General features: G+C 37.5%; 1 protein-coding gene and 1 non-coding gene across 2 annotated transcripts in view; both read left to right on the top strand.

Annotated features, from left to right (window-relative positions):
- Window positions 1–24,333, top strand: part of Fam171b (family with sequence similarity 171 member B) — a 67,263-nt gene extending 42,930 nt beyond the window's left edge. The window contains exons 3-8 of the mRNA XM_008826768.3: window positions 4,306–4,398; window positions 7,974–8,132; window positions 10,347–10,517; window positions 13,544–13,660; window positions 19,357–19,480; window positions 19,978–24,333. Coding sequence (XP_008824990.1) covers window positions 4,306–4,398; window positions 7,974–8,132; window positions 10,347–10,517; window positions 13,544–13,660; window positions 19,357–19,480; window positions 19,978–21,325 — 2,012 coding nt within the window. The 3' untranslated portion in view covers window positions 21,326–24,333. The remainder of the gene's footprint in view (window positions 1–4,305; window positions 4,399–7,973; window positions 8,133–10,346; window positions 10,518–13,543; window positions 13,661–19,356; window positions 19,481–19,977) is intronic.
- Window positions 12,652–12,733, top strand: LOC115068695. The gene has a single exon (XR_003848035.1). It is a non-coding gene; the product is annotated as a small nucleolar RNA SNORD60 (small nucleolar RNA).
- Window positions 24,334–25,368: the final 1,035 nt, after the last annotated feature.

Here is a 25,368-nt window from a genome sequence, read left to right as displayed (position 1 = left end):
GAGACAGGGTCTCCATGTAGCCCCAGCTGTCCTGGAACTCACTATGTAGACCAGGCTGGCCTCGAACTCACAAAGATCCACCTGCCTCTGCCTTCCAAGTGCTGGGATTAAAGGCGTGCACCACCATGCCCAGTTTAAGACTCTTAAAATTATTGGAATCTCAATGATTACTGGTTTCAAAATTAGCACTGTTACAAATTGGTTTTCCTACATACCAGCAACAATAGCCAGTTAAGAAACACAATGATAAGTCATCTTTCTTAGAATAGCGAGAAACAAACAAAATATGAAGGAGTTCACAAAAAAAGTTAAAACATGATGTATATTAAGAGACTAAAACTCAGGACTAGAGAGATGACTCAGTGGTTAAGAGCAATGGCTATTCTTACAGAGCACTGGGGTTCAATTCCCAGCACCCACATGTTGGCTCACAACTTTCTGTAACTCCAGTTCCAGGGAATCCAACCTCCTCTTCTGATCTCTGCAGGCATTGCATGACATGGCTACACTTACATACTTGCAGGCAAAACCCTCATACACATAAAATAATAATTATAATTTTAAAAAAGAGACAAACTATAGGCCAGCCAGGGCTACATAGTGAGACCCTATCTCAGAAAAACAACAACAGGACTAAAACTACCAAATATGACTAACAAATCAAATGCAACAAAAACTCCTCAAATATTAAATTTAAATTAAAAAAATAAAAAATCCCTAATAACTGGAAAACATGAGTTCTTTTTAGGAAGCTTTAATATTGCAAAGAGTTAAATTCTTCTGAAATTAATTAATAGACAATGTATTAAATGTTGCAAAAATAATTTTTAAAGAATAGATATGTAAAGATACTGAGGAATTAAAAAAATAGGGTTTACTAGAGTAATTTGTGATGTGAATAAAATTTATACACAGGCATAGCTGCAAACCTAAGGCTGAGTTCATTGTACTACACTTTGTTCTGTAATATGAACTGGACACTTAGTATGTATGAAAATGTATTCTGTGTCAGTAATCAGTTAAGTAAAGGCTGAGTATTCAATATTGATGGTGTTGAGACAATTTGGTTGACTTAGAATATATTAATTGGATACATGTGCTAAAATATGGAAAATTGAACAATAAGAAAACACACCATCTGCTCGCTGAATTTGGGTAGTCTATTTAAACTTAGAAACAATGAAAGATGCCATAAAAGTAGATGTGATCGTATTTAAGAAAGAGAAGATCCCAATATTAAGAAAAAATAAAAAGCAACTGATGCTAAAAGTAAACTCTTTAAAATAAGGGTAGTGTCTCTAGTATGCAAAATATTCACACAAATTAGTAAGAAAATTCCAAATACCTATTTAAATAGATATTTGGTATAGAATGGTAGAAACAGAAATGGCTGACCAGGAAAGGACGCAGCACACTTTATCTTCATGGTAATCTAAGTCTGTTCACTGAAGCAATACATGCTGCCTCTCAGATATTTTCACTTCAGGGATGTTTGACAAAGGTGGTTGTTGTTGGTGTGGACACGGCAAGGTGGGATCAGCATTCAGTCATTTCAATGGGAGTAGAAACTGGAGGAAGCATTCGATTTGGGTGATGACTTTAAAATAAATGTGTGAAAGCCTTCAAGAGCTTTATAAACCACACCACTGTTCCACTGCTAGCAATATCTCCTGAAAATAAACATACAAATAAAATGGATAGACATTTCATTTTTGCACCAGGATGTGGGCTCCAATATTTTTGAAATAGCGACGCAGAAATGATCTGAATCTATTAGTGAAGTTTTAAGTAAATCTTATACTTTAACAAATGAAATGTGTGACTTTAAATAAAGATGTTATGAGAAATTTCTTTAGAGAGGTGGCAGAAACACTCATGTTATTAAATGTAAAAATCTGTGTAAACATACTAAACTAAACATATTCTGAACTCACTGTCATACTTCTAAAAATTGCAGGAAAAATGAACAGTTATATCAAAACAGCATCAACGAGGGGTTGGGGAAATAGCTCAGTAGGTAAAGTGCTTGCCATGCAAGCCTGAGGACCAAGTTCGATCCCCAGAACCCATGTAAAACCTAGGTGTGGTGGTGCACACCTATTATCCCAGAGCTGGGGTGGCAAAGGCAGGAGGGTCCCTGGGGGCTCACTGGCCACAGTCTAGCCTAAGCAGTGAGCTCCAGGTTCAGCAAGAGACTCTGTCACAGAAAATAAGGTGGAGAAGTGATTGAGGAAGACACATATCAATTTCTGTCTTCCACTTCTATGTGTGCACATGTGTGTGCATACCATGCACATGTACACCCACAAACACATACAAATACAATTTAAAAGATACATTATTAATGATTGCCTCTGTGAAATGGCTATTGTTTTCTTATTCTTTCCTTTATTCCTCAACTTTTCATAGTTGATACTAAATCTCTTTTGTAGTAAGAAAACATTTAAGTTAAAAAAATGTATCACAGAGTTGTCAGAAAAAAGTGATGGGGAGATATGGGAGGTGTTGGAGGGGAAGGAGTGGGCATGGATATGACCAAAACACATTATATGCATTCTCAGTAAAGATTTTTTAAAAGTTAAAAAAAATTATCACAGATTTTAATGTAGTTCAAAATGATTTCTTCTCATGTCTTGTGGCCTTAAAATGTTGTCTGGGCCGTTCCTTTTGAACTAACTATGTATGACTGAAAAAATACTCAAATATAGAATAGCCTCTGCTTATTGCTATTATATGTGATCCTCACACCTCTTTCTCCATTTAATGAATCTGTTATCTGCCAAGAGTTAATGTATTATGAAACTGAATTATACTTTCTTTGATAAGTCCTTTCCTTCAGAAGGACAAAAAATAGTTTTCATTTTACCACCATCCCACACTGTATACTTTTTTGTTTTACCTTTTTTTACCATTTCCTTTAAAGTTTTAAAAAAATCTCAAAATACTAAAAGTACTCTACAAATGGCCAAAGGGTAGACAATGTTTTATTTCTAAGATTTGAGGATACCATGTTATTTCTGTTTATTTAAAATATTTACCTAGTACAGAAGAGAGTTACCAAAGAACTTGTGCTTTTGATCACTCCTTGAAAGTTATTTTTCTGCAGGATTGGGTAAGTTTGATTTGTCCTTGCTTATAAAACACTCTTTAGTCACGGCTTCTTGACACCAACTTTGAAGTCATTGAATCATACCTTAGGTGATCTACACTATCACAGGATGATGACATCACGTGCCTACTCCTACAGGCAGATTCAGCAACATCCTTTGTTACTACTAAATACTAAAGGTTGCCTGTGAGTCACTTCTTTGTGCTAAATTATTTCCTCCCCTGCTAACTCTGAATGCATTTGGTAAGCCACTCTGTTCACAGAAGAGCTTTGTGCTTTTAGGTAGAAATTAAAAGTGAAGAATATGTATAAGTCTTATCTCAATAACTGTGCATCCTGGAGACAAGAAAGTCATTTAAAAAAGTTTTAGCACATTTTATTTACATGTATGTGTGATCATACATGCACGCATGAATGTGTGTGTATGTGTGCTCATATGTGGTGTGTGTGTGTGTGTGTGTGTGTGCGCGCGCGCGCGCGTGCACGTACACCTCCCATGAAGCATGTGTGGAGCTTAAAGGACAACTTGTGGGAGTCACTTCTCTCCTCCCACTGTGTGGGTTCTAGGGATGGAACTCAAGTTGTCAGCCTTAGTGGCAAGCTCCCTTACTCACCGAGCCATTTCACTGACTTCCAAGAAAATAATTTTAAAAGTTTCTGAGACTTAGGCTGACAGATTGCCTCAACATGAAAAAGTGCTTGCTGCTATGCCTGATGACCTGAGATCAATTCCCATGAACCCATGGTTGAAGGAGAGAACCAGCTCCACAGAGTTGTCCTCTGGTCTTTACTTAAGTGCCATGGCATGTGGCATCTACACTCACACATCATCTGTACACACAATCACATAATAATAAATAAAAATTTAAATTTTCCAAGAACTAAATAACAAGAAACAGTTTAACAGATAAAGCAGAATTATTCAAGCACCTAATTTGTTCATTTATGTTTGTTCTGAGTTACAAAACCTTGTTAATCATCCATTAAAACCTATTTGAAATAGAAAAGATCAGTAAAATAATGATGCCCAGTGGTTTTTATCTTAATTTATTATGTTTTCTTCTTTCTCCAGCATATATTCCTTCTTCCTTTGTTTTAAATTGCTTGGAAAATCTTTGAGGCATAGTATAATAGAACTGTATCTGTCCCGGTTCTCTCCCATTTAATATTTCAATTATGCTGTCTGTATTTTACAGTATATTCATCAGTTACACTGTCACTGCTACCACAAAGCCAAGCAAATATATGGCTCTTTGAAGACACTGTTTTGATTACTGGAAAATTAACTGGTAAGTACAGTGCATCCTTATTAAGGAAGCTCTTAAAGTGGCCGTTACATAAGTCAGTGTTGATTGTAATTTGGGAAAGGTCTAAATTGATCAGTAATGATTAGAATTAACAGTACGTTCATTGAAACATTCTTATCTTACTATATTATATTATTTTATATTCTATTTATTATCCTCATTACATATTATATGTTATATGCTATAATGTATAATTATACATTATATCAAATTAGTATATATTATATTGTTATACATTATATTATGTATCTGTGTATTGGGGACTAATACACACTGGGTAGGAGCATAGAAAGAATAGATGTTTCTGAGGTTGTTAAAACTTTTCATAAAGTACTTCTTTACTTTTTAATACTAATGAAATGTTTGGTTTGTATAATAGAAGTGTGTTCACCATGTGCATTTAAAGTATCTGTGTATTGGAAATAATTTCCTCTTTAACCGTTTTAGTCCCCAATTCCCATCCCAAATAGGAAATATTTGACTAGAGGAAACGGTAGAAAGAGCTGTCTGCCCTCTTTATGTGCATCCCTCACCAGGCTTTTGTGACTGGTGAACTAGGGACAAGGACAGAACACGTTTCACCTAGACCTTTGGGCTCTCGAAATGCAAGTGTTTCCACCATGCCGCCTGGGTGAATTTTGCTGCGGATGTGGGTTATTTGCTCCTGTGGTTGGAGTGTTCAGAATCTTGTAGCATCCTCAATTTGTGGTACTGATATCCCATGGGAAAGAATGCAGAAAATGTGGCTCTGGGGTACTGATTCAGGCTCTCTGCTTTACAGACTGTAAAGATGACAGTTTTACCTTACCTCCTATGTCCCTTAATTGGTGCTCAGAAGGAACTCAGATACTCTGCTACTTTTTTGATATATACTACATAATGCCTTTGTAAATTTCAATTGTTAATTTGATTTGTATTGGTGAATTAACATTTAGCTCTGACATATGATAGAAATGACTGAAAAGGCAGAAAATCTTCATGAGAGAGACAATCAAGACAGGCATGACTGGATCAGTTTGTGAAGGTTCCTATTGAGAAGCTTTCGTATTTTGAAAGCATCAAATAAGAAAACCTAATACTATTGAATTCAGTATTTGAACTTGGGCTTGACTATTCCTGAAGGGACTTATGGAGTGAGGCTGTAGACCCTTTTTCCCTAGATGTCAAAGCATTTGCTACTAATTTTGCTGACTTGTGGCAGAATGTGGTATGGACTTGTGTATGGAGTCCAGAAAGTAAATAGGCCACATGGCTACAGAGGGGCTGAGTTTTATGCTGCTGAGGCATTAATGAAACCAGGATGGCTGTAGCTCCACCTTAGTGTTTTTGTGTATTTATTTGGTCTCCTTTTGATAAGTGCTTGCCTCTTACTGGCGTCTTCAAACCCCATTAAAAATTATGGTTTCTGCCGCTATGCGCATACGTGGACTGGACTGAACATGTCCTTTCTCCTTTGCCGCTATACCTAGAAAGAATAGAGCTCATTTGTCTGGATAGAAGGTCTGCCCCTGCCAGTCCTTGAGCACACTGTGAACCCTTGTGAATTCTCAGATCTTGTCTTTTTACTGCCTTCTTTCCCTGAGAGGTCACCATTGGGTTGGAGCATAGAAAGAATGGATGTTTCTGAGGTTGTTAAAACTTTTCATAAAGTACTTCTTTACTTTTTAGTGCTAATGAAATGTTTGATTTGTATAATGGAAGTGTGTTCGGCATATGTAAATATATTTGTGCGTAGAAGAAATTGGAAACTTTAGGCATATACTAAACTTTACAGAAACTCAGCTAGATAATTTACAGAGAATGCATATTTTCATTTATAAGAAATTTGTATCTGCAACATAATTAGGCCACATGTTTTTAAAATTAATTTTTAGGTTAGCAAAAATAATGAATCTCATCATGATATCTTCATGTATAAAAGTCACATATTTCATTTTTTTTACTTTTATGTTTATGAGTGCTTTGTCTGCATGTATGTAAGTGCATCCAAGTGTGCAATGCCTGGGGAGGCTCTAAGAGGGCATCAGATCTCCTGGAACTAGAGTTATAGATGCTTGTGAACCACCATATGGTAGTTGGGAACCAAACCTAGTTCCTCTGCAAGAATAGCCAGTGCTCTTAACAGCTAAGTCATTTCTCTAGTCTCAAGGTCACATAGTTTAGAAAAGAATGTTATAGATAATATTTTTAAGTGATCTAAAGGTACCAGATTATTTCCTTAAATATATTTTTGTTGTTTTTTAAGGCAGGATCTTCCTGTAGCTCCAGCTATTATGTAGACCATGTTGACCTTGATCTCATAGAGATCCACCCGCCTCTGCCTCTTGAATGCTAGGATTGAAGGCCTGTGCCACCACGCCTGGCTCCTCAAATACCTTAACCAAATAATAATATATACTATAATTGTGTTGTTTGTACTCCAGTGTTTTACAGGTATTATTATTCTGCTTTTACGCAAAACACTCTAGAAATTGATTTTGAGAATTGCCTTACATTATTCTTTTATTATCACACTACTCAAATTAAAATTTGATAGTTTTTTCATCCTAATAATTTAAATGATTTCTTCTGCTTTTATCAATGATCTTATTAAAGTCCAAGGCCAAAGGTAATATAGTTGATCATTTACAGTTTTGATTTTAGAACTGATCCTTGGCTCATTAAGTTGTGTTAATTATAGAAATACCAGTTTTGTCACTGAGTTCTCATTTAATAATTGCTAGAAGGTAGCCAATTCAGTATCACTGAAGTGAGATACTTTTATGTCAAGGATCTAGAGTTTGGAAGATTTTTTACAATTCATGAGCTGCTATCTGATGGTGAAACCTATCCACTTCAGTGTGTGGCTGTGTCATGAAAGGGAGTTCTTATGCAAGTAGCTAAAATCCCATCCCAAACTAGCAGAGCCCAGAGGAGCTTTCATCTTTTAAAATGCAGCATCAGCTTTAGACATGAGTTAACCTGAAGGGCTTAAGTTGAAATATTTGAAAAATAGTTTTCCTTCACTCCATTTCTCTACTCTTTGAATATTGCCTCCACTTTCAAACATGCTGTCAATTTTGTTCACAAGATGGGACCCTGTGAGAGGCAAAACAAGCTTACTACCCCACGTCCAGGCAAAACTCATATTACATCTCATTAACTGTGCTTGGGACCAGGCCTGTTATTGAGCATGTCACTTTGGACAGAGAATAACGAGATGCTTTGATTGATCTTGGCCCATTCTGATATGCACCATCAACACCACTCCTGTTACAGAAGAAATCCCAGTGAACCACGTGGGCTGAGGGTAGTCAGTGTGTGGCTCCCTAAAGTGAGATTGGAAAAAGGGTGGAAGAGCTCTGTGTAGTAGTCACACAGTCCAGACCACTTTGTGTGATCTAGATGTTTCTTAGTTCTGAATTTAAAATAATAATAGGAGATAGTAATGACATTTACAAACCACTATAACCACTTTCTTTAAAGTGAAATGTTCTGACCAATGATGGCATATATATATATATATGTATATATATATTTGTTGTTGTTCATTTGTTAATGGGATTTCCCTTTCCCAGATGCCAAATCTCAACCAAGTGTTCAGTTTTCGAAAGCCTTCATTAAACTTCCCAACAACCATCATATTAGCAATGTGACTGGCTATCTGACTGTTCTACAGCAGTTTTTGAAAGTGGAAAATTTTCTATACACGACTGGAATCACTCTTAACAAACCAGGTATTTCCTATTTTTTACATATGTAACCATGTTTCTAAGAAACATCAACATATATTTTCTATCAAATAATATTTATTTATATACTTACATAGTTTCTAGAGATGCGATTTTCATTTAAGCTTTGTAAAATATGTGTTGTTTTTGAAATGTCTAGTTACTAACCTGTTCATAAGCAAATTCCTTTTATCCAGTCTTTGACATGCATTATTTTAAGTTAATAAAAATTTTTCTTTCATTTTAATCTATTAAATTTCATTTGAATCAAAGCAAGTAAGTAAATTATAGGAAATAGTTGTGACTATTGTAAAACTTGGCAAAATAATACATTTAGAAACTTTGGTGTAAAGGTATTAATACTTATCTTTTCCCAGTTTGAGATCTTGTCAAATTTATGCAATCTTATCACACTTGTGAGAAATGTCAGTTAAATAGCCTGAGATAGTATACTGTTTAACTGCCTGGTGAGATACATTTATCATATTTATATATTTGAGTGAGCAATTATAATTTTGTTTTGATATGTACTAGCTATAAGTAAGTATTAAAAAGTTATCTTTTCCAGAATCAATAGCTTTAATGTTAGGCTTTCATGATTTAAAAGTTAAGGGATGGATGGAATTTTGATTTATTTTGAAAATACATCTCCATTTGTCCCACTATTTCTATTTCTTATTGCAAATGGAACTGAAATGCCACTGTTTAAAATTACTACATGTAATCTACAATTGTGATGATTGCAGTTGTGTCATATTTTTTATTTGTTTCATATAGATACACCCAGAAAAGAGAATAACAAGAGAGAATACGATTTTTTTAAAACCTTCTATAACCGGTGCTACCAGTGTCCCACCCAGAGATACTCACTGTTCTGTTACAAGCCTGTTTCCTACAGCACACATAAATCACTGCCTGAGGACATCCCCTGGTCTTGGAAGCAGGCTGTGTCCTCACGTGGAGCAGACAAGAGTTGACACTTAAATACTCCCATTCTCTTGCTTTGGCTGAGATAATTTCCAGCCAGCTTCTGCCCCTGTGGGACTGAGCTGGTTTTGTTTCAGTGATAACCCATCATTTCTGAGTCCTGTATTGGCTCCTTCCTTCTGTGTGGTGTACACTTCATAGTGGTTGCTTTCTGGGATTACTTCCCTAGTTGTCTGCTGCTCAAATCATCTCAAAGTCTGCTTCTTAAGGAAGCCAGTCTAAGACATCTGACAAGACTATTCCCGATGTAAGAAGATGCTCAAAATAAAGGCATTTACAGGAATGGTACAAACATAGGCCATCACACATGAGCTCATGATGAACTGGAGGGCATATGTAGACAAAGCTCATGAAACTTGGACAGGGCTCCCAGTGAGCTCTGTTTTCCAGTGTTCCTTTACTATCGACTTTAAATGCTCTGAATCTTAGAAGAATGTTGCTGCCATGTGAAAAGTTCTAGAACAGTGCTACCTCTTAGGAAGAGGAATGCTGTGCTCTGCCCAGCCTGGTGCTGGTCACACCTGAGCTTGAAATGTGACCAGTATACCAATGATCTGGATTTAATTTAAGTGGCCACTTGCAGCTGGCGACCACTTTATTGGATTATGTGATTTTAGAACCCTGTGTGTCTAAAAGTGCCCTTTTGTGAGAGTTACAGTTTGGGTTTAGGGGTTAGTGTTTTTAAAAAATTATTTATTTATTTATTACTGGTATGTGTGTGTGTGTGTGTGTGTGTGTGTGTGTGTATGCCAACGCTTGGTACCTGTGTGTGTGTATATATGTGTGTGTGCACCAATGCATGGCACCACAGCGTATGTGCAGAGATCAGAGGACAACTTTTAGGGAACTGGGGCTCTCATTCTAGCTTTATGTGAGTTTCAGGGATCAAACTCAGCCATCAGAATTGTGGAGCAAGTGCCTTTACTTGCATAGCCATCTCACTGGCCTAGGGTTAGATTTTTAAAAACATTCAATTGGATCCAGTGTCCTTAAAACCAATGAGTCTGAATTAGATAGCTTGTTTTTTCTAATTTGTCAGTGTTACATTGTATAGTCTCTGTTTATTTATGAACTATCTTGAAATCATAGTTTTAAAATCCTGAATATACAGGTATTATTTATTAGAATGGATGACAGTGGTGAAATAGGGTAAAAGACATTGTAGAGCCCAAACAATTTATTATATAAATGAACCCTCTGTATATGATTTTAATAAACTATATCCTTCCTTAGGTTTGGAAAATATTGAATTGACTCCTCTTGCTGCAATATGTGTGAAAATCTATTCTGGAGGAAAAGAATTAAAGGTGGATGGTGCCATTCATGTTTCTCTCCCCCTTCTGTCTACAAATGATATAAACATGGGAGATCGCATTCCTGCTTGGACATTTGATATGAACATAGGTATGCACTAAATGAAAACAGTGAGAATATTTTTCTTTTAAATATTTGGGTGTTTCATCTTAAAATTTGATACACATCTAGGTTTACAGTAGCATTACAATTTTGTGTACTTTGTTAAGGACCATACTTGGTCTCATTGATATATACATACATATGCACATACATACATATAGACAGATACATATATGTATGGAAATGATGCTAATACATTGTCTTGGCTATTTTTCCCATTGCTGTGATAAAATACTCTGACAAAAACAATTTAAGGGAGAAAGGGTTTATTTTGGCCCACAGGTCAAGGTAATAGTCCATCATGGTAGAGAAGTCACAGAAACAGGAACTTGAGGCAGCTGCTTGAATTTCACCCACAGTCAAGAAGCAGAGAGTGATAAATACTTTTGTTCAGCTCACTTTTTCCTTTTTATACTAAAACCCAGGCTGGGGAATGGTGCCAGCCACAGTGGGTGGTTCATCCCACCTCATATACAATATGTCTAAACAAACAAATGCATACCAACATTATTCACTCCTATTGTCTTCCTCCAATATTTAAAGGCAAAAACCATTTAAGATTAAGGTTCCTGAAGGAATTTTTTAGTAGACAATACTAGTTTATCTAAAACCTTCGTTAAGATAGTCAAGAAATTTATGTTAATAGCATGACAGTAAATGATGTTAAAAGACAGGAAGAGTGATTATTTCCCCCAAACTTTAGGAATCAACTTTGTTCACTACATTTTGCTTCCTAACCGACAACTGGGAAGCACTTTTTTCCTTTGCAGTTTTTTAGATTTGTTCTTGTTCTCATGCAAATAAGCTTGTAGTGTAATTTACTAAAAGTAAATATGTAATAAAGGTACTGGGGTAATGAGCCTGCAGAAGGGCCTTGGGCAAAGTCTGTGACAGAGCTAAGCCAGTTTCTCAGGCCTTGCTTTATCTGTTTTCTCCCCATTTCCTCTAAGTCAGCACCTTTCTAAGGGTTTCAGTGAGCCCAGAAGAGGGCTGTTGGTGCTCTAGCTCCTAACTTTACACTTATCCAGAAAAGTCATGCTTTGTGTGATAACCACAGCAGAAGCCTTTTGATGCACCATGTTGTAGAGTTTGTGCAAGAAGAATATATATATTTAATAGGTTTAGTTCATAGGTTCAGGTGGGATTGAACCCCAAACTCATCTTATCAACTGAGAACAGGTAGGTAGCAGATGGAACTCAAGGGAGATTTGCAGCGGGATGACACTGGAGATGGAAGGTTCGATGTTAAGGCCAAAACCCACACAAATGTTCACTGTGCAAGATAAGCAATGATATAGCCATGTTATTAAGATTAGTGAAAACTGCTGGATGTGGTGGTGCATGCATTTAGTCCCAGCACTTGGGAGGCAGAGGCAGGCAGATCTTTGTGAGTACAAGGCCAGTCTGATCTACATAACGAGTTCCAGGCCAGCTGGAGCTACAGGGAGACCCTGGCTCAAAAAGACCAAAAAAAAAAAAAAAAAAAAAAAAAAAAAAAAAAATTAGTGAAAACTATGCAAATAACAGTGACAGTCTGTCATTGGAAATCTTAGATGAAGCTTGCTGAGGTTTGTATTTAGTCCTCTAACTGGTAGCACCTTGTGCGACAAGTCATTAAGTGATTTGGGCCTTGGTTTCCCAAGCTTTTGAGCGAGTTGCTCTCATTTCAAAGAACTTTAAGAACGTGATGTTAGAATTCTGCCTTCTGATCATTCTTCCTGGCAAAGATCTTTGTCTCTAATGTTCCTTTCAGTGATTAAATTTTTGAATTGAGGGCTGTTAAGATGAACAGCAGGTAAAGGCACTTACTGCACAAGCCTGGTAACCCGAGTTGGATCCTTGGAACACATGACCAGGTGTAAGGAAAGCGCAAACTTTAATGAATTGCTCTCTGACCTCCGTATGTGCACCACGCACGTGCACAGCCCCTATATCTCTCTCATACACACAATAAAAATGTTAAAATAAAAAAATAAAGCTTTTTGAATTATTGTATGTAATGTTTAATGAAACCAATTAAAAACAATAGATTGACTGATTCCATCATTTTGAGTTTCTCTCAACAGTATTCACAACTGTTTGATCCACATTGCTGAAAATGGTTGAATTTTTGGTTTTTTATAGCTGTGATGAATTGCTTTAATTTCTGATACCTCGAATGAAAACTTCTTGTTCAGTCTGATTATGCTGAAAGATTGAGGCTTGAGGGGAAAATGAATAGTTCTGGAAAAACTTTATCTATTAAATATTGAAACAATATTTAATAAATTAATAAGGCCATAGAACATAAAGTGTAAGTGTTTAATCACAATCCCAGGACAAGTGACAAATAGCCATCTATTGATGAATTAGATTTTAATCTTCCCTTGTTCCCCCTCAGTGTACATAAGTTGAACAGCTCACTTAGTTTCTCTATAATGATTTAATCTCCTTTGGTCATCATAAATCATTCATATTATGCTGTTGCATATGTACTATATTATAAATATGATGCAATATTTGATATGTATTGTTCTAGATATTTAACATAGTATTCATAACTTTTACAAAGTTCTGTATTATTTAAAGTTTTCTTATTTATGTATTTATTTTATGTGCATGAGTGTTTTGCCTGCGTGAATGTAAGTGCACCTGTGTTATGGTTGTTTGCCACCATTTTATACTGGCAACTGAACCCAGGTCGTCTGCAAGAGTAGCTAGTTCTTTTAATCATTGAGCAATCTCTCTGACTTGTTTTTGGTTTTTTTGAGACAGGGTTTTACTTTGTAGTGCTGACTAGCCTGGAACTCACTATGTAGAGCAGGCTGGTCTAAGACTCACAGAGATCTGCTTGCCTCTGCCTCCCAAGTACTGAGATTAAAGACATGGGCCACCCTGTCTGGCCTAAGTTATGTCTTCTTTACATGACTACTAACAAACTCCTATTAGCTCTAAAGGTATTAGCTCTAAAGGTATTAGCTCTAAAGGCATAAAACTGTAATTAACTGGTAATTTTTACTTACTATCCTTTTTAGGTGCTTGGGTGCATCACGGCTGGGGAATAGTCAAAGAACATAACGGTCATTTAATTTGGACTTACGATGCACCACATTTGGGCTACTGGATCGCAGCTCCACTTCCAGGAACTAGAGGTACTGTAGAAATGAAACAAAGTAATTTTAACGAATAATTTATATAGCATGCTGGAGTTGATATTAGCTGTCCTCTAATTTACTCTAGCATTGCCATTTACCAGGTGTGTGACACTGACAAAGGCCCTGACCTACCCTCAATGTCAGTTTTTTCTTTTCTTATTCACAAGACAAAAAGATTAAGCTCCATGACCTCTAAGTCTCTTATCCTGTAATGTCTGATAAAGTTGTGAAGAATGAAGTTTGTTCAAGTACTTTATTAGTTTACTTTTTTCATGAACACATTTTACATTGCTTACTTAGAGTCCTTGGCTATACGAAACTGGGACATTTGGGGTAATTTTAAAAGGTGAAAAATAGGGGCTGGAGAGATGGCTCAGCGGTTAAGAACACTGTTCTTGCAGAAGACCCGGGTTCACATCCCAGTACCCACATGGCAGCTAACAACTGTCTGTAGCTCCAGTTCCAGGGGATCTGACTGCCTCTTCTGTTATCCGTGGGCATTGCACGACACGGGTGCACTTACCTACATGCAGGCAATACACGCATACACATAAAAGAAAAATAATAAATAAAATATTTTTTAAAAAATGGTGAAAAATAGCCAGCCGTGGTGGCACATGCTTTTAATCCCAGCAGAGGCAGGTGGATCTCTGTGAGATCAAGGCAAGCCTGGTCCATATAGTGAATTCCAGGCCACCCTGGGCTGCAGGGAGACACTGTCTCAAAAAGACGAAAAAAAAAAAAAAAAAAAAAACAAGAAATAAAAAAGGTGAAAAATAAATGTGGAGTTCAGAGACTGAAGGAAAGGGAAGGCTGAAGACTCTGTTGAAGGTGGCCGTCTCTGCAGCTCCAGAGGCCTGGTCAGAGGCCTGCTTAGCTGTCTTCATCGACTGCCACTGCTGCTGACTCAGCACTTTCCAGTCTTCCCTCTTTCTAGTGAGGAGGAGTCTGGTTTACCTACTCTTGGGTCATGAGCACATCTCTTGATGAGGACCTGGGAGGAAGGGCTCTTACAGAAGTGTTTCCGGACTGTTTCCTAAGGGCAGATAGGTGGCCCATGAAATGAAAACTGATCTGACGTCTTGAACAGAAGGTCTATGGGAGCTGGTGGCCACACACCAAGAAATCTGCACTGTGTACAGTCTACGTGTGATCTGGAAGAAAGCATTTCATTGTCTTAGATTTGACAGGGTATCCAGTTATTCAGGGAACCTGAAGCTAAGAAAGTCTCACATTCACCTCATTTGGTAAATTTCTCAAGAATTTCATGTAACACTGCGTATTTTGTCATAATAGCTTCACAGATAGAGGAAGATTCTCACATACCTGAGGCTAGCTGGGCGCTGTCACCTGCCCTCCCTCTCCAGGTCTTTGGCTTTAAGCTCCCCTCCTCTCGGACTTACCACCAGTTTTGCTAAGTCAGCTTTCTAGCTTTCAGCATTTGTAGGGGTTGTCTGTCTCTTCTTTCTTTTTCTTTGTCAGTATGCATGCCCACAGAAAGTAAATGAAGCAAAACTTTGAGCGTTTTGTTGGTAAAGACTGATTGAAAGTCGTAGCGTATACCATTCCTGCGTCTTCAGTTCTGAAACAGAGATGAGTCTCCAGGTCTCTGTTTAGGCTTCCCCTGAGAGGCAGCTGTCACCTAGTTCATGCTGGTTATTTCCTGCTCTGACTAAGGTTCTGGATGAACATTTTACATGAGGTTATAGAGGATTATTATAAACATTGCTTTAAGCATTACTTTGAAGACTCTCAGATTTTTTTTCCTGACAAAAAGGTTATTCTAGTCCTGATTGATTTTATTTTCATTTAACATTGGCAACATTTGAATTTTGAACCACGCTTTTTTTTGGTAACAAAACCTTTCAAAAATGAAATTAAAATTTAGTATTCCAGCAGGAGAAATAGGAGCCATATGTGATCAAGAAGGCTTTTCTTTTCTGTTTTTATTTGAACTCAGTGCTTGCAAGATTATTTATTCGGTAATGAGACAGCACTTCCCTTTGTTCTACAGCACGCAGAATAGTAGTCTTGCCAGCTGGCTGGTATTATCCTCATGAAATATTGATGAAAACAACAATTAATATTTAATTTAAGGTTTAGACTAAATATAAGTTATTCTGTTCTTTTATATTATAAAAATAACCAAAGGAAACTTTGAATTTAATAGAGAAGTATACTTCCCTTAAGAATATACCCAAAAAAGCAACTTATATAAGATGACTTCATGAATTACAAATACTAAAATTATTTTCTAAAATAAGAATTCTGTTCTAGCTTATCTGTTGGAAAAGGCTGTGTGTGGTCCAGAGTTTTAAACTAGAACTGTGGGATTATCATTTAATTTGAATTAGAAAACTTTTAGTGATGCTCAAAAAAAAAAACTATTCTGCAAGCATATTACAGTCAGAGTGGTGGTATGCTTCTAAGAAGTCTGGATATCTTGCTAGGAGCTCTACTTGGTCACAGTAGGTGAGCTTCATGTAGGTATTACTTATCTGAGTGTTAACTTTCTTAATTTTAAGCCAGGAGGAGTTAGTTATTGAATTAGTCTGCTCAGGCTCTCGTCATGCCTGTAGATAGTGATCTTCTTGAGTGACCTCATGTAGACTTTCCTGCACATGTAGAGAGAAAGCTGTACCAGCTCTGCCTCTTCTTACAGTGACCTTAGTCCTATTTGGACGCTGCTCTTAGGACTTCACCATTCCTGTATTAGATCCGTGTAGGCTCCTTCTCCAAATATTGTTATATTGGGGACTGGAACTTCAAAATATGAATCTTAAGGGTAATAAACATAATGAGAAAGAAAAAAAAACACTTCCTTTATGTTCACCACAGAATACTACTTAAAAATATTTTATTTATTTTTTTATTTTATGTGTATGAGTGTATGTAGGTAAGTGCACCCATGTTGTGCAATGCCTGAGGAGGACAGAAGAGGCTGTTGGATCCCCTGGAACTGGAGTTAGGGACAGTTGTTAGCTTCCATGTGGGTGCTGGGATTTGAATGTAGGTCTTCTGCAAGAACAGTCAGTGTTCTTAACCGCTGAGCCATCTCTGTAGCCCTACCACAGAATACTTCTGACTTTGTGGGGTTTTGCTTACATCAGCTAGTTCTCCAGTTCTTAGTGAGCACTGGTTACATGCCCTACAGTTCCATTCAACTCTACTGTTTACCTGGAGTTAGCCTCAGGTGCCATGGGCAGTACCATGGGATTAGTTGCAAGTAGCAGAGCATTTATACTCTGACTGATGTGGCTTCACATTGAGAGTTCCCATGATCTCCCTTTTAAGGTTTGATCATTTGCTATGCCAGCTGACTGAGCTCAGGGAAACACATTGGTTTAGTATAAAGGGTATGAAAGAAGGATGCAGATGATCCACGTGAAGCAGTACTGGGAGGATTATAAGAACCTAAGTGCAGGGCCTCTGTCCTCAGAGTGTGCACTGCCTTGCTGACTCATGGATATGTTCCCCTACTTGGAAACTCTGCAGACCCCATATTGCCAGGATTTTATGGAGGCTTCAAAAAATAGGCACAACCCATTATTAACTTAGTTTCTAACCCCTCTACTCTCTCTCTGGAACCTGGTGAGAATAGGGCTGAAGGTTCCAACCTTCTAATCATGACCAGGCCCATCAGAAGCCCACCAAGAGTTGCTTGATCTCAACTAGAGATACTCCTATCACCTAGAACATTTCATGGGCTTTAAGGACTCTGTCAGGAACTTGAGACAGGCAGAGACTTTGTGTTATGTATGTGCACATAAACATACATATATATGCCTAGACATACATGTATGTATATATTTTCATATGTGTCACAGTCCCTAATTTACAATAAAATTTTACCTGATTATAGCTCTCGGTGCCACATAAGACTCTGTAGATAGTATCGACAGGTTTAAATCTCTTTTGTTTAAATTTTATATTTGCATTGTTGTACTTCTTTTCCTTTTAAATATGATACATACTTTATTATCAGTCACCATTTGTGAAACAGTGGTTTGTATTAGGTACTCAAAATATAACCTCAAGGCTTCATTCAGTACCCATAGTGGTTTCTTACAGCTAACCAAGTACTCAGCATAGGCCAACTCTCTTCTCAGTGTTTCTTAAGTATACATTCTTAACCTGCAATAATTCAACATGGGTTAGGGATGGCTTTAATCATTTTTGCTTTATAGAATGGGGAACTGAGATACAAATGAATAAAACCTGTTCAAGACAACTTAAAAATGAAAAAAAAAAAAAAAACAGGAGCCAGTTAGACACTCAGCTTCAAGGTCAGTCTACTGCTTCTCCAAATTATCACCACTTTATATTTATTAAATCAGATGATACCATTATTTTTTATTTTTGGTCTTTTGAGACAGTCTACCTGTACCCCAGGCTGGCCTGGAGCTCTCTATGTAAACCAAACTGGCCTCAATCTCACAGAGATCCTCCTGCCTCTGCCTCCTGAGTACTGGGACTTAATGACCAGGGACTCCCTCAGTTCTTCTGCTGTCCTTAGTGCCATTAGAGCCATTATTCTGGACATTTCCTCATGGCACAGGTTAGCAGAAAACCAGTTTGTTATCACTCTTCTCACCCTGTCACCCCGAATACATACTGGAATCTAGTTGAAGGTGACAACTAGGTTTATTGTATACTTTTCTAAGGAAAATGAAATCTTAGCAGTGTTGAAGCAGAGTCAAAAAGATTTGCTGATAGTGTTCATATTTATGCAGAATCTTTATGGTGGGCGGTGGCATCCTGTGGCATTAGCCAGCTCTTCCCATGATTTAGCTCATCACAACACCATTCACGGGTGTGTAAGTGCTCTCAGAACCGGATGGTGAATCTTCTGTGCCTTTACTGGTCTCAGCTTGCCCAGAATCATAGTGTCTTCTTGTGAGAAAGTTCAAGGGTTCTCTAATCTTTACATCAAATGCTTGCATTGGGAAATTCTTTTTTGAATTATTTTTTACAGCTTCTCTTCACATCAAACACACCAAAAATCAGTATTTGTTACCAATAGTCTATTTCAAAACCTCTTTGTATGAATGTCAAATAGAGATATTTCTGTTAGCTTATTTCTCCAAGTCCTTTTTTACTGCATAGTTTGAGTTCTCCTTTTATTTTTAATCCTTCCTGAAAGTTTCCTTACTGTTCACTGACTGACCTGGAAGCCGGGGCCACATATTTTGATAGCAGCATCTCAGTACCCAGACACCAGTTCTGTAAGAGTGAGCTGCCATGTAGTAAACAGCCATGCCATTTCAGTGGCTAACAGTGACAAACATTTACACTTTACAGTATATGAATGCTTTTGGTTGGATGCTCTGCTGCTGGGCTTGGCGTGGTTCAGTTCAACATATTTTCTTATTTCAGAACTCAGATTGAAGGAATACTGATTTTTCTGGACTATACCATTCACATCTTAGAGTGCTTTAGTGAGAAGGCTGAGCCACATCATACAACCTCATTTCCCGTGTTCACAATTCATTGGTGGAAGCAAGTCAGTTGATTAATCCTAAAGGGTAGGGAAGAAAGATGTGCTTCACTCACAGAGACATCTGTTACAGGAAGGAAGCAAACCAATAGAAGTGAGCACACATCTCACTCTACCTCATCCAGAACATGGCAGAGCTAAAAATTGGACCTAAAATAATATGTTCTATTTTATTTACTTCTATTTAACCACGCAGGTTCAGGTATGAATGAAGATTCCAAAGACATGACTGCTTACCATACAGTGTTCCTTACAGCCATATTAGGAGGAACGATTGTCATTGTCATTGGATTTTTGGCTCTGCTACTTTGTTATTGCAGGTAAGAACAACACTAATTTATGTGTATAAACAGAACTGTCAAATTGTAGTACCACTTCATTACATCTTGTGCATCATAAAGTTCATTTATAGAAACAGATTATCTAGGGATTGGAAAGATGGCTCAATGATTAAGAGCACTTGCTGCTTTTTTAGAGGACAGGGCTTCAGTTCCTAGTGTCCACATTGGACAGCTCACACTGCCTGTAACTTCAGCTCTAAAGGATCTGATGTCCTCTTCTAACCTCCTCAGGTACCTGCACACATATGGCATATACAAACAGAGACACATATACATAAATAAAAATAAAAGATACTTTAAAAAGAAATAAAATTTTTAGCCTTTAAAATACATAGATTTGGAATAAAAACAGGATACAAATGTGTGTGTGTGTGTGTGTGTGTGTGTGTGTATGTATGTGTGCAGGCCCGTGCATGCATTTTGAGATTATTTTTTAAAAAACAACCTTATTTTTTGCCTTTCTTTTCCTACTGTAGGGATAAGTGTGGGACACCACAGAAAAGAGAAAGAAATATCACTAAACTCGAGATACTTAAGAGAGACCAGACAACATCAACAACACACATAAATCACATCAGTTCAGTCAAAGTTGCATTAAAAGCTGAGGACAAGACACAGTTATTTAACACCAAAACAACCTCCTACAGCCCCCAGAAAAAGGAAACCACAAAGGTGGAGGCAGAAGAAAGAGCTTCCATGGTGAAAACTCGGGACAATTTTAAAATCTACAATGAAGATGTTTCCTTTCTGTCAGTCAATCACAATAATTACTCAAGAAATCCAACCGAGTCTTTGGAGCCAAGTGTAGGAACCAAACAGCCTAAACATATTAATACCAATTTATCTCCCTCGCCAGGTGATGCTCAAGAGGAAAAGAGGTACCTCACAGGAAGTGAGGAGATGTTTGGGCGTTCCCGTATTCCTGAGCAGCTTATGCATATCTACAGCCAGCCCATAGCCATCCTTCAGACATCTGACCTTTTCTCCACACCAGAGCAGTTACATGCTGCTAAGTCAGCCACTTTGCCAAGAAAGGGACAGTTAGTCTATGGCCAATTGATGGAACCCGTAAACAGAGAGAATTTCACACAGACATTGCCCAAAATGCCAATGCATTCTCATGCCCAGGCCCCAGTTGCCAGAGAAGAGGACATTGTACTTGAAGGTCAGCAGAGCTTGCCATCCCAGACTTCAGACTGGAGCCGATATTCCAACAGTTTGCTGGAGTCCGTCTCTGTTCCTGGAACGCTGAATGAAGCTGTCGTAATGACTCCATTTTCATCAGAACTTCAAGGAATTTCAGAACAGACCCTCCTGGAGCTGTCCAAAGGCAAGCCCTCCCCGCATCCCCGGGCGTGGTTTGTGTCTCTTGATGGAAAGCCTGTGGCACAAGTGAGGCACTCCTTTATAGACCTGAAAAAGGGCAAGAGAACCCAGAGCAATGATACAAGTCTTGACTCTGGAGTGGACATGAATGAGCATCATTCAAGTAGAAAGCTGGAGAGGGAGAAGACATTCATCAAAAGCATGCATCAACCCAAGATCCTTTACCTGGAAGATTTAGACCTGAGCAGCAGTGAGAGTGGAACCACGGTCTGCTCCCCCGAGGACTCAGCATTGAGACACATCTTAGATGGAGGTAGCGGAGTTATTATAGAGCACCCCAGGGAAGAGTCCCCAGGAAGGAAAAGCACTGTGGAAGATTTTGAAGCCAACACATCTCCTACTAAAAAAAGGGGCCGACCACCACCACTAGCCAAAAGAGACAGCAAGACAAACATCTGGAAGAAACGAGAGGAACGCCCACTGATTCCCATAAACTAAGTCTGAGGGCCATGTGTGTCTTTCTGCAGTCTGATGCTGTGTATTCTTGCTTCTTGTAAATTGCAGTATGAACTCTGTAGTAGATTGAGACTGAACGATCTCGTGGGCACTGGACAGATCTCAAGCAGAGTAAATGGTAAAATATTGATTCAAAAATCAAAAATGCCTTTTCTGATTTGTTATTTTTGAGTGATGAAGGCATTCAAGTTTTCAAAATGTTAAATAATGTAAAAATGTTACCTGAAAATGTTGCTCAGTTCGTCAATTTGGTACTGAATCTTTTAAGAATAAGGTAGTAAAATGTATACTAAAGTTGTTCCCCAAACCTTGCCTCTGCCCTGATGACTGTCTCATGGAGCATTTAGAAATGCATCTGTCTTCATCACGCTTCATCCTTGTGAAACATTACTATGATGTCCTTTGCTGCCTATCCTTAAAAACAACCTGATAAATGTTTGGAATGGTGTTATGTTAAAGACCAAATAGCGTTTTCCTTTTGGAAACAAATGGCTTGTGTATTGTGTCATCCCAAAGGCAAATCCAGCGCTTCTGTAAAATGCCAAGGAAGCCCCCATTCCTCCGAGAGGAAGACCAGCTCTGCTTATTTTGGGATACAACTTCACAGAGTAAATACGATGATGATTTGTTATACAGAAATTTGAAAAATGAATGCTCTGATACTGTATTTTTATTTTCAAATGAAGTGGTTGTCAGCGGTGAGGGAGCTATGACTTTAAGGTTCACTGTGGATCCACCTAGGCTAAAATCAGTTTTAATAAATTTCTGGTATCTCCCAAAGCCAAATTCAGTCATTTAGAGACTATCAAACTTGAAAGATGCACAAATTTCTTGCAAACATGAAAAAATTAATAGGCTAAGTAAAGGTAAAAGAGATAAAAACATTTCATGTGGATGAGTGTGAAAAGCAAAGCCATTTTTTTGAGGCTCAAAATCCTTCAGGATATGAGTTGTGTTTCTAAATGTTGGTACTTAAAAGATGTTTGAGAAGAAAAGTTTGAATTTCAAGGGAAAGCCTTTCCTTAAATTACTTGTGCCCTTTGCGGGTGTATTTTTAGCTTTGGTGGTGTGCATTGCTGCCTGTCTTTTCCCCAGTGTGAACTCAATTGCTATTTTTAATTATGTCTTCAACTTTGAAACATCATTTATGTCCTAAAAATAAAAATCTTTCAATCAACCCATCTCATTTTACTTAAAACTTCCATGAGGACCCAGGTCTGTAGCAGGTTTCCCTTTGTCTAGAGGGGAAAAATGCCTTTATTTTTCATCTGCCACCATTCGACATACGAGCAGCAGAGATTCAAGCCACTTAAACAAAATTGAGAAAACCAAGACAGACACCTGAACTTTGTGAAACTGTAGATAGATGTACAATGAAAGACAGCAGCTTTTTTCCCTTCACACACTAGACTTCAGCCAGTGTATTCCTGTGGTCACTTCTGAAGCATCTCAACTGTATACCGCTCCTAGCTTTCTGTTTTTAACCCAAAGAATTAAAAGACCTATGCCCATGTCTGCTATATATTACCCCAGTTCATAGAAGAGATACATAATTGAGGTAACCTATAGGCTTACTTTTTTGTGGGTAGTGATAAGGCTCACAATTAGAGCAGGCTTTTTATTGGTCTTATACAGAAAGATAGATTATAAACAGTGTGAATGAAAATAATTTGGAGAAGTGTAAGGAGGTAGTGCTCTGTGGAAGTGCCTTTGATTCAGACTTGCATTTAGAAGGATATACTAACATCTTTCCTCAGTGTACATTTTGTCAGCTAAATTGAACAGATGTGCAGTTACTGAAAATATAGATCTAGTGTTTCATGTTGGAACAATGAATTTTGCATGGAACATTTTCTTTTGTGTGTTTACTCTGCTTTGAATCCACTATATACTGATAAATTGTTTATGTTGAATGAGGCTAGGACTTTCTCTACACTCTAAGAGTATGTTCTCCACCTTTAAAGATATTTACTTCTTCTCTCAGATGGGCAATGAAATATACATAGATAGATGAGTGCTCCGCCCAAGTATGCCAGTTATTTAGTCCTCCTCCTTTAAGGGGAAATGGGGTGGTGTATCCTAAGGGTTTTTGTAGAACTTTAATTCACAATTCTTTTGTTTGTTTTTTTAAAAAAACCACTGCACATGCTGTTTTCAATTGGAAATTTTAGACAATTTATCTTTTCTAATCAAGAGTGTGAATTCTCAATTTATGAGTGGTTCACAATCCTGTTAAAAAGCTGAAGCCACCTACTTTTTCTTAACCCAAATGATAAACCAACAATATTCACTAATTTCTTAAATTTTTAAATTGAAAGCCAATGCAGATTTTTGCAGATATAGAGAATTTTGGTTACAAATTGTTGACATTTGTGGATCCTTTGTACATAGTTTGGATATATCTTGAAGGCAAAACTATCAATTAACTGATGGATTCATTTAATAAAGCACAGCTATATGCAGTTTTGAATACATATGGTCTTGGCACTTTATAAAACCCATTTTTATGACTTTCTGTAGCTGTATAGAGATCATGCCCTTTTATAATTCACAGAATACCACAAAGATCATGAATGTTGAGGAATAAAAGCACTTCTTTGCTTTGGCAATCACTGTCAGCTCATTCTGTGTGTTTGGATCCTCTGGTATTAATACATATTATAGAATTTTAGAGAGCTTTGGGTCAACTAATGTCCCTCCAAACTTCCAAGAGAGGTGAAACTCAAAATACATATTTATTTCTGTGACTGAGTTACTCATTTTTTTTGTGTGTATTGACATCATAGAGAGATTTGACTGTTGATTTCCACTTCAGGTCTAGTGTTGCCATCTTGTTCCTGGGTGTTTCTATCTTTTGTATTCTTTCATCAGAGAGAGCTCATGTCTCTGTATTTACTGCTGTACTTACTGTTGGAAACTGTAACAGTCTGAAGATTTGTAATATGTTAAAAACAGTTCATTAAAAATAATAAAACCAGTTTAAAAGCATACTTCATAGCATGCTTAATTTTGGGTAAAAGGCAAAAGCTTTCTAAGTTGTTTTTTAATCTATTAAATAGTCATTACTTTTTATTACACGTCCACTGTAAAATTAACCCTGTATGTATAATGAACTTGATAACTCTTTACACTTTTGTCTCCAAAGTTTGCATTTTTACTGTTGAAGCTGACTATAGACAAATAGTTTTCCATCCAATGACAATTACTAATCCCATAGGTATTTTTAAAATTATAAAGCATTTTACATTCTAAGTGAGGAAATGACATAAAGTCTCCATGCCTTCTTTTAAGAATGACTTTTGGCCTTAGACTGGTAACTCAAAGTTTCTTTACACTTATCTCCAAGAGCCTCACTTAGCCAGTTGACCAATATTTAGGTTCAGGCAGTTGATATTTTGGTGCTTTAGAATAGTTTTGAGAATTTTCCTGGCTGTCATTTCTATTTTGTGACCCAAAATACCTTTGTGTACATTTAATGGTATCAGACTCACTTGCACATACAGTCCTATAGACATTCTGACTCCACTGATGCTGTAGTAGAGTCTTTGACCCAGAGCCCTGCAGTCACTGACCAGACCATGGCTAACTTTGTACCAGGGCCTGGACTTCTGAAGAGTATGGGGATCTCTGAAATGACTCCTTCTAGAGGCCTAAACTCACATGGATCGTGCAACAATACATTTCATAGGTCTTGACCAAAGCATAAATGCTAAAGCCACGTGATTCATGAGCTGACACTCTGGCAGCAGGAAGTAAAATAGTGTGGGAAGAATGGTAGGAAATGAAGGGAAATGTAGGAAAAGAAGTTGGGTGCATATAATACACTTTAATGTTTATCCAAAGTGATACTTCTAGTGCTATGTAATAGTTGCAACAGACAACCAGGGCCCCTCCCCTTCCGACTCTGTAATGAGCACCTTTTCACTGCCTTTGAGATAGATTGCTTTGTCGGATACATCAGATAGCTTCCATCTATGAGTAAGCCATTATATCAGTGGGAGGGCTAGCTTCTTTTCTTAGGAGAA

This window comes from Nannospalax galili, unplaced genomic scaffold, assembly GCF_000622305.1.
Source record: "Nannospalax galili isolate Female #2095 unplaced genomic scaffold, S.galili_v1.0 scaffold790, whole genome shotgun sequence".
NCBI lineage: Eukaryota > Metazoa > Chordata > Mammalia > Rodentia > Spalacidae > Nannospalax > Nannospalax galili.
Note: the sequence above shows the minus strand (reverse complement) of the source record. Positions and strands in the feature narration are given on the sequence as shown.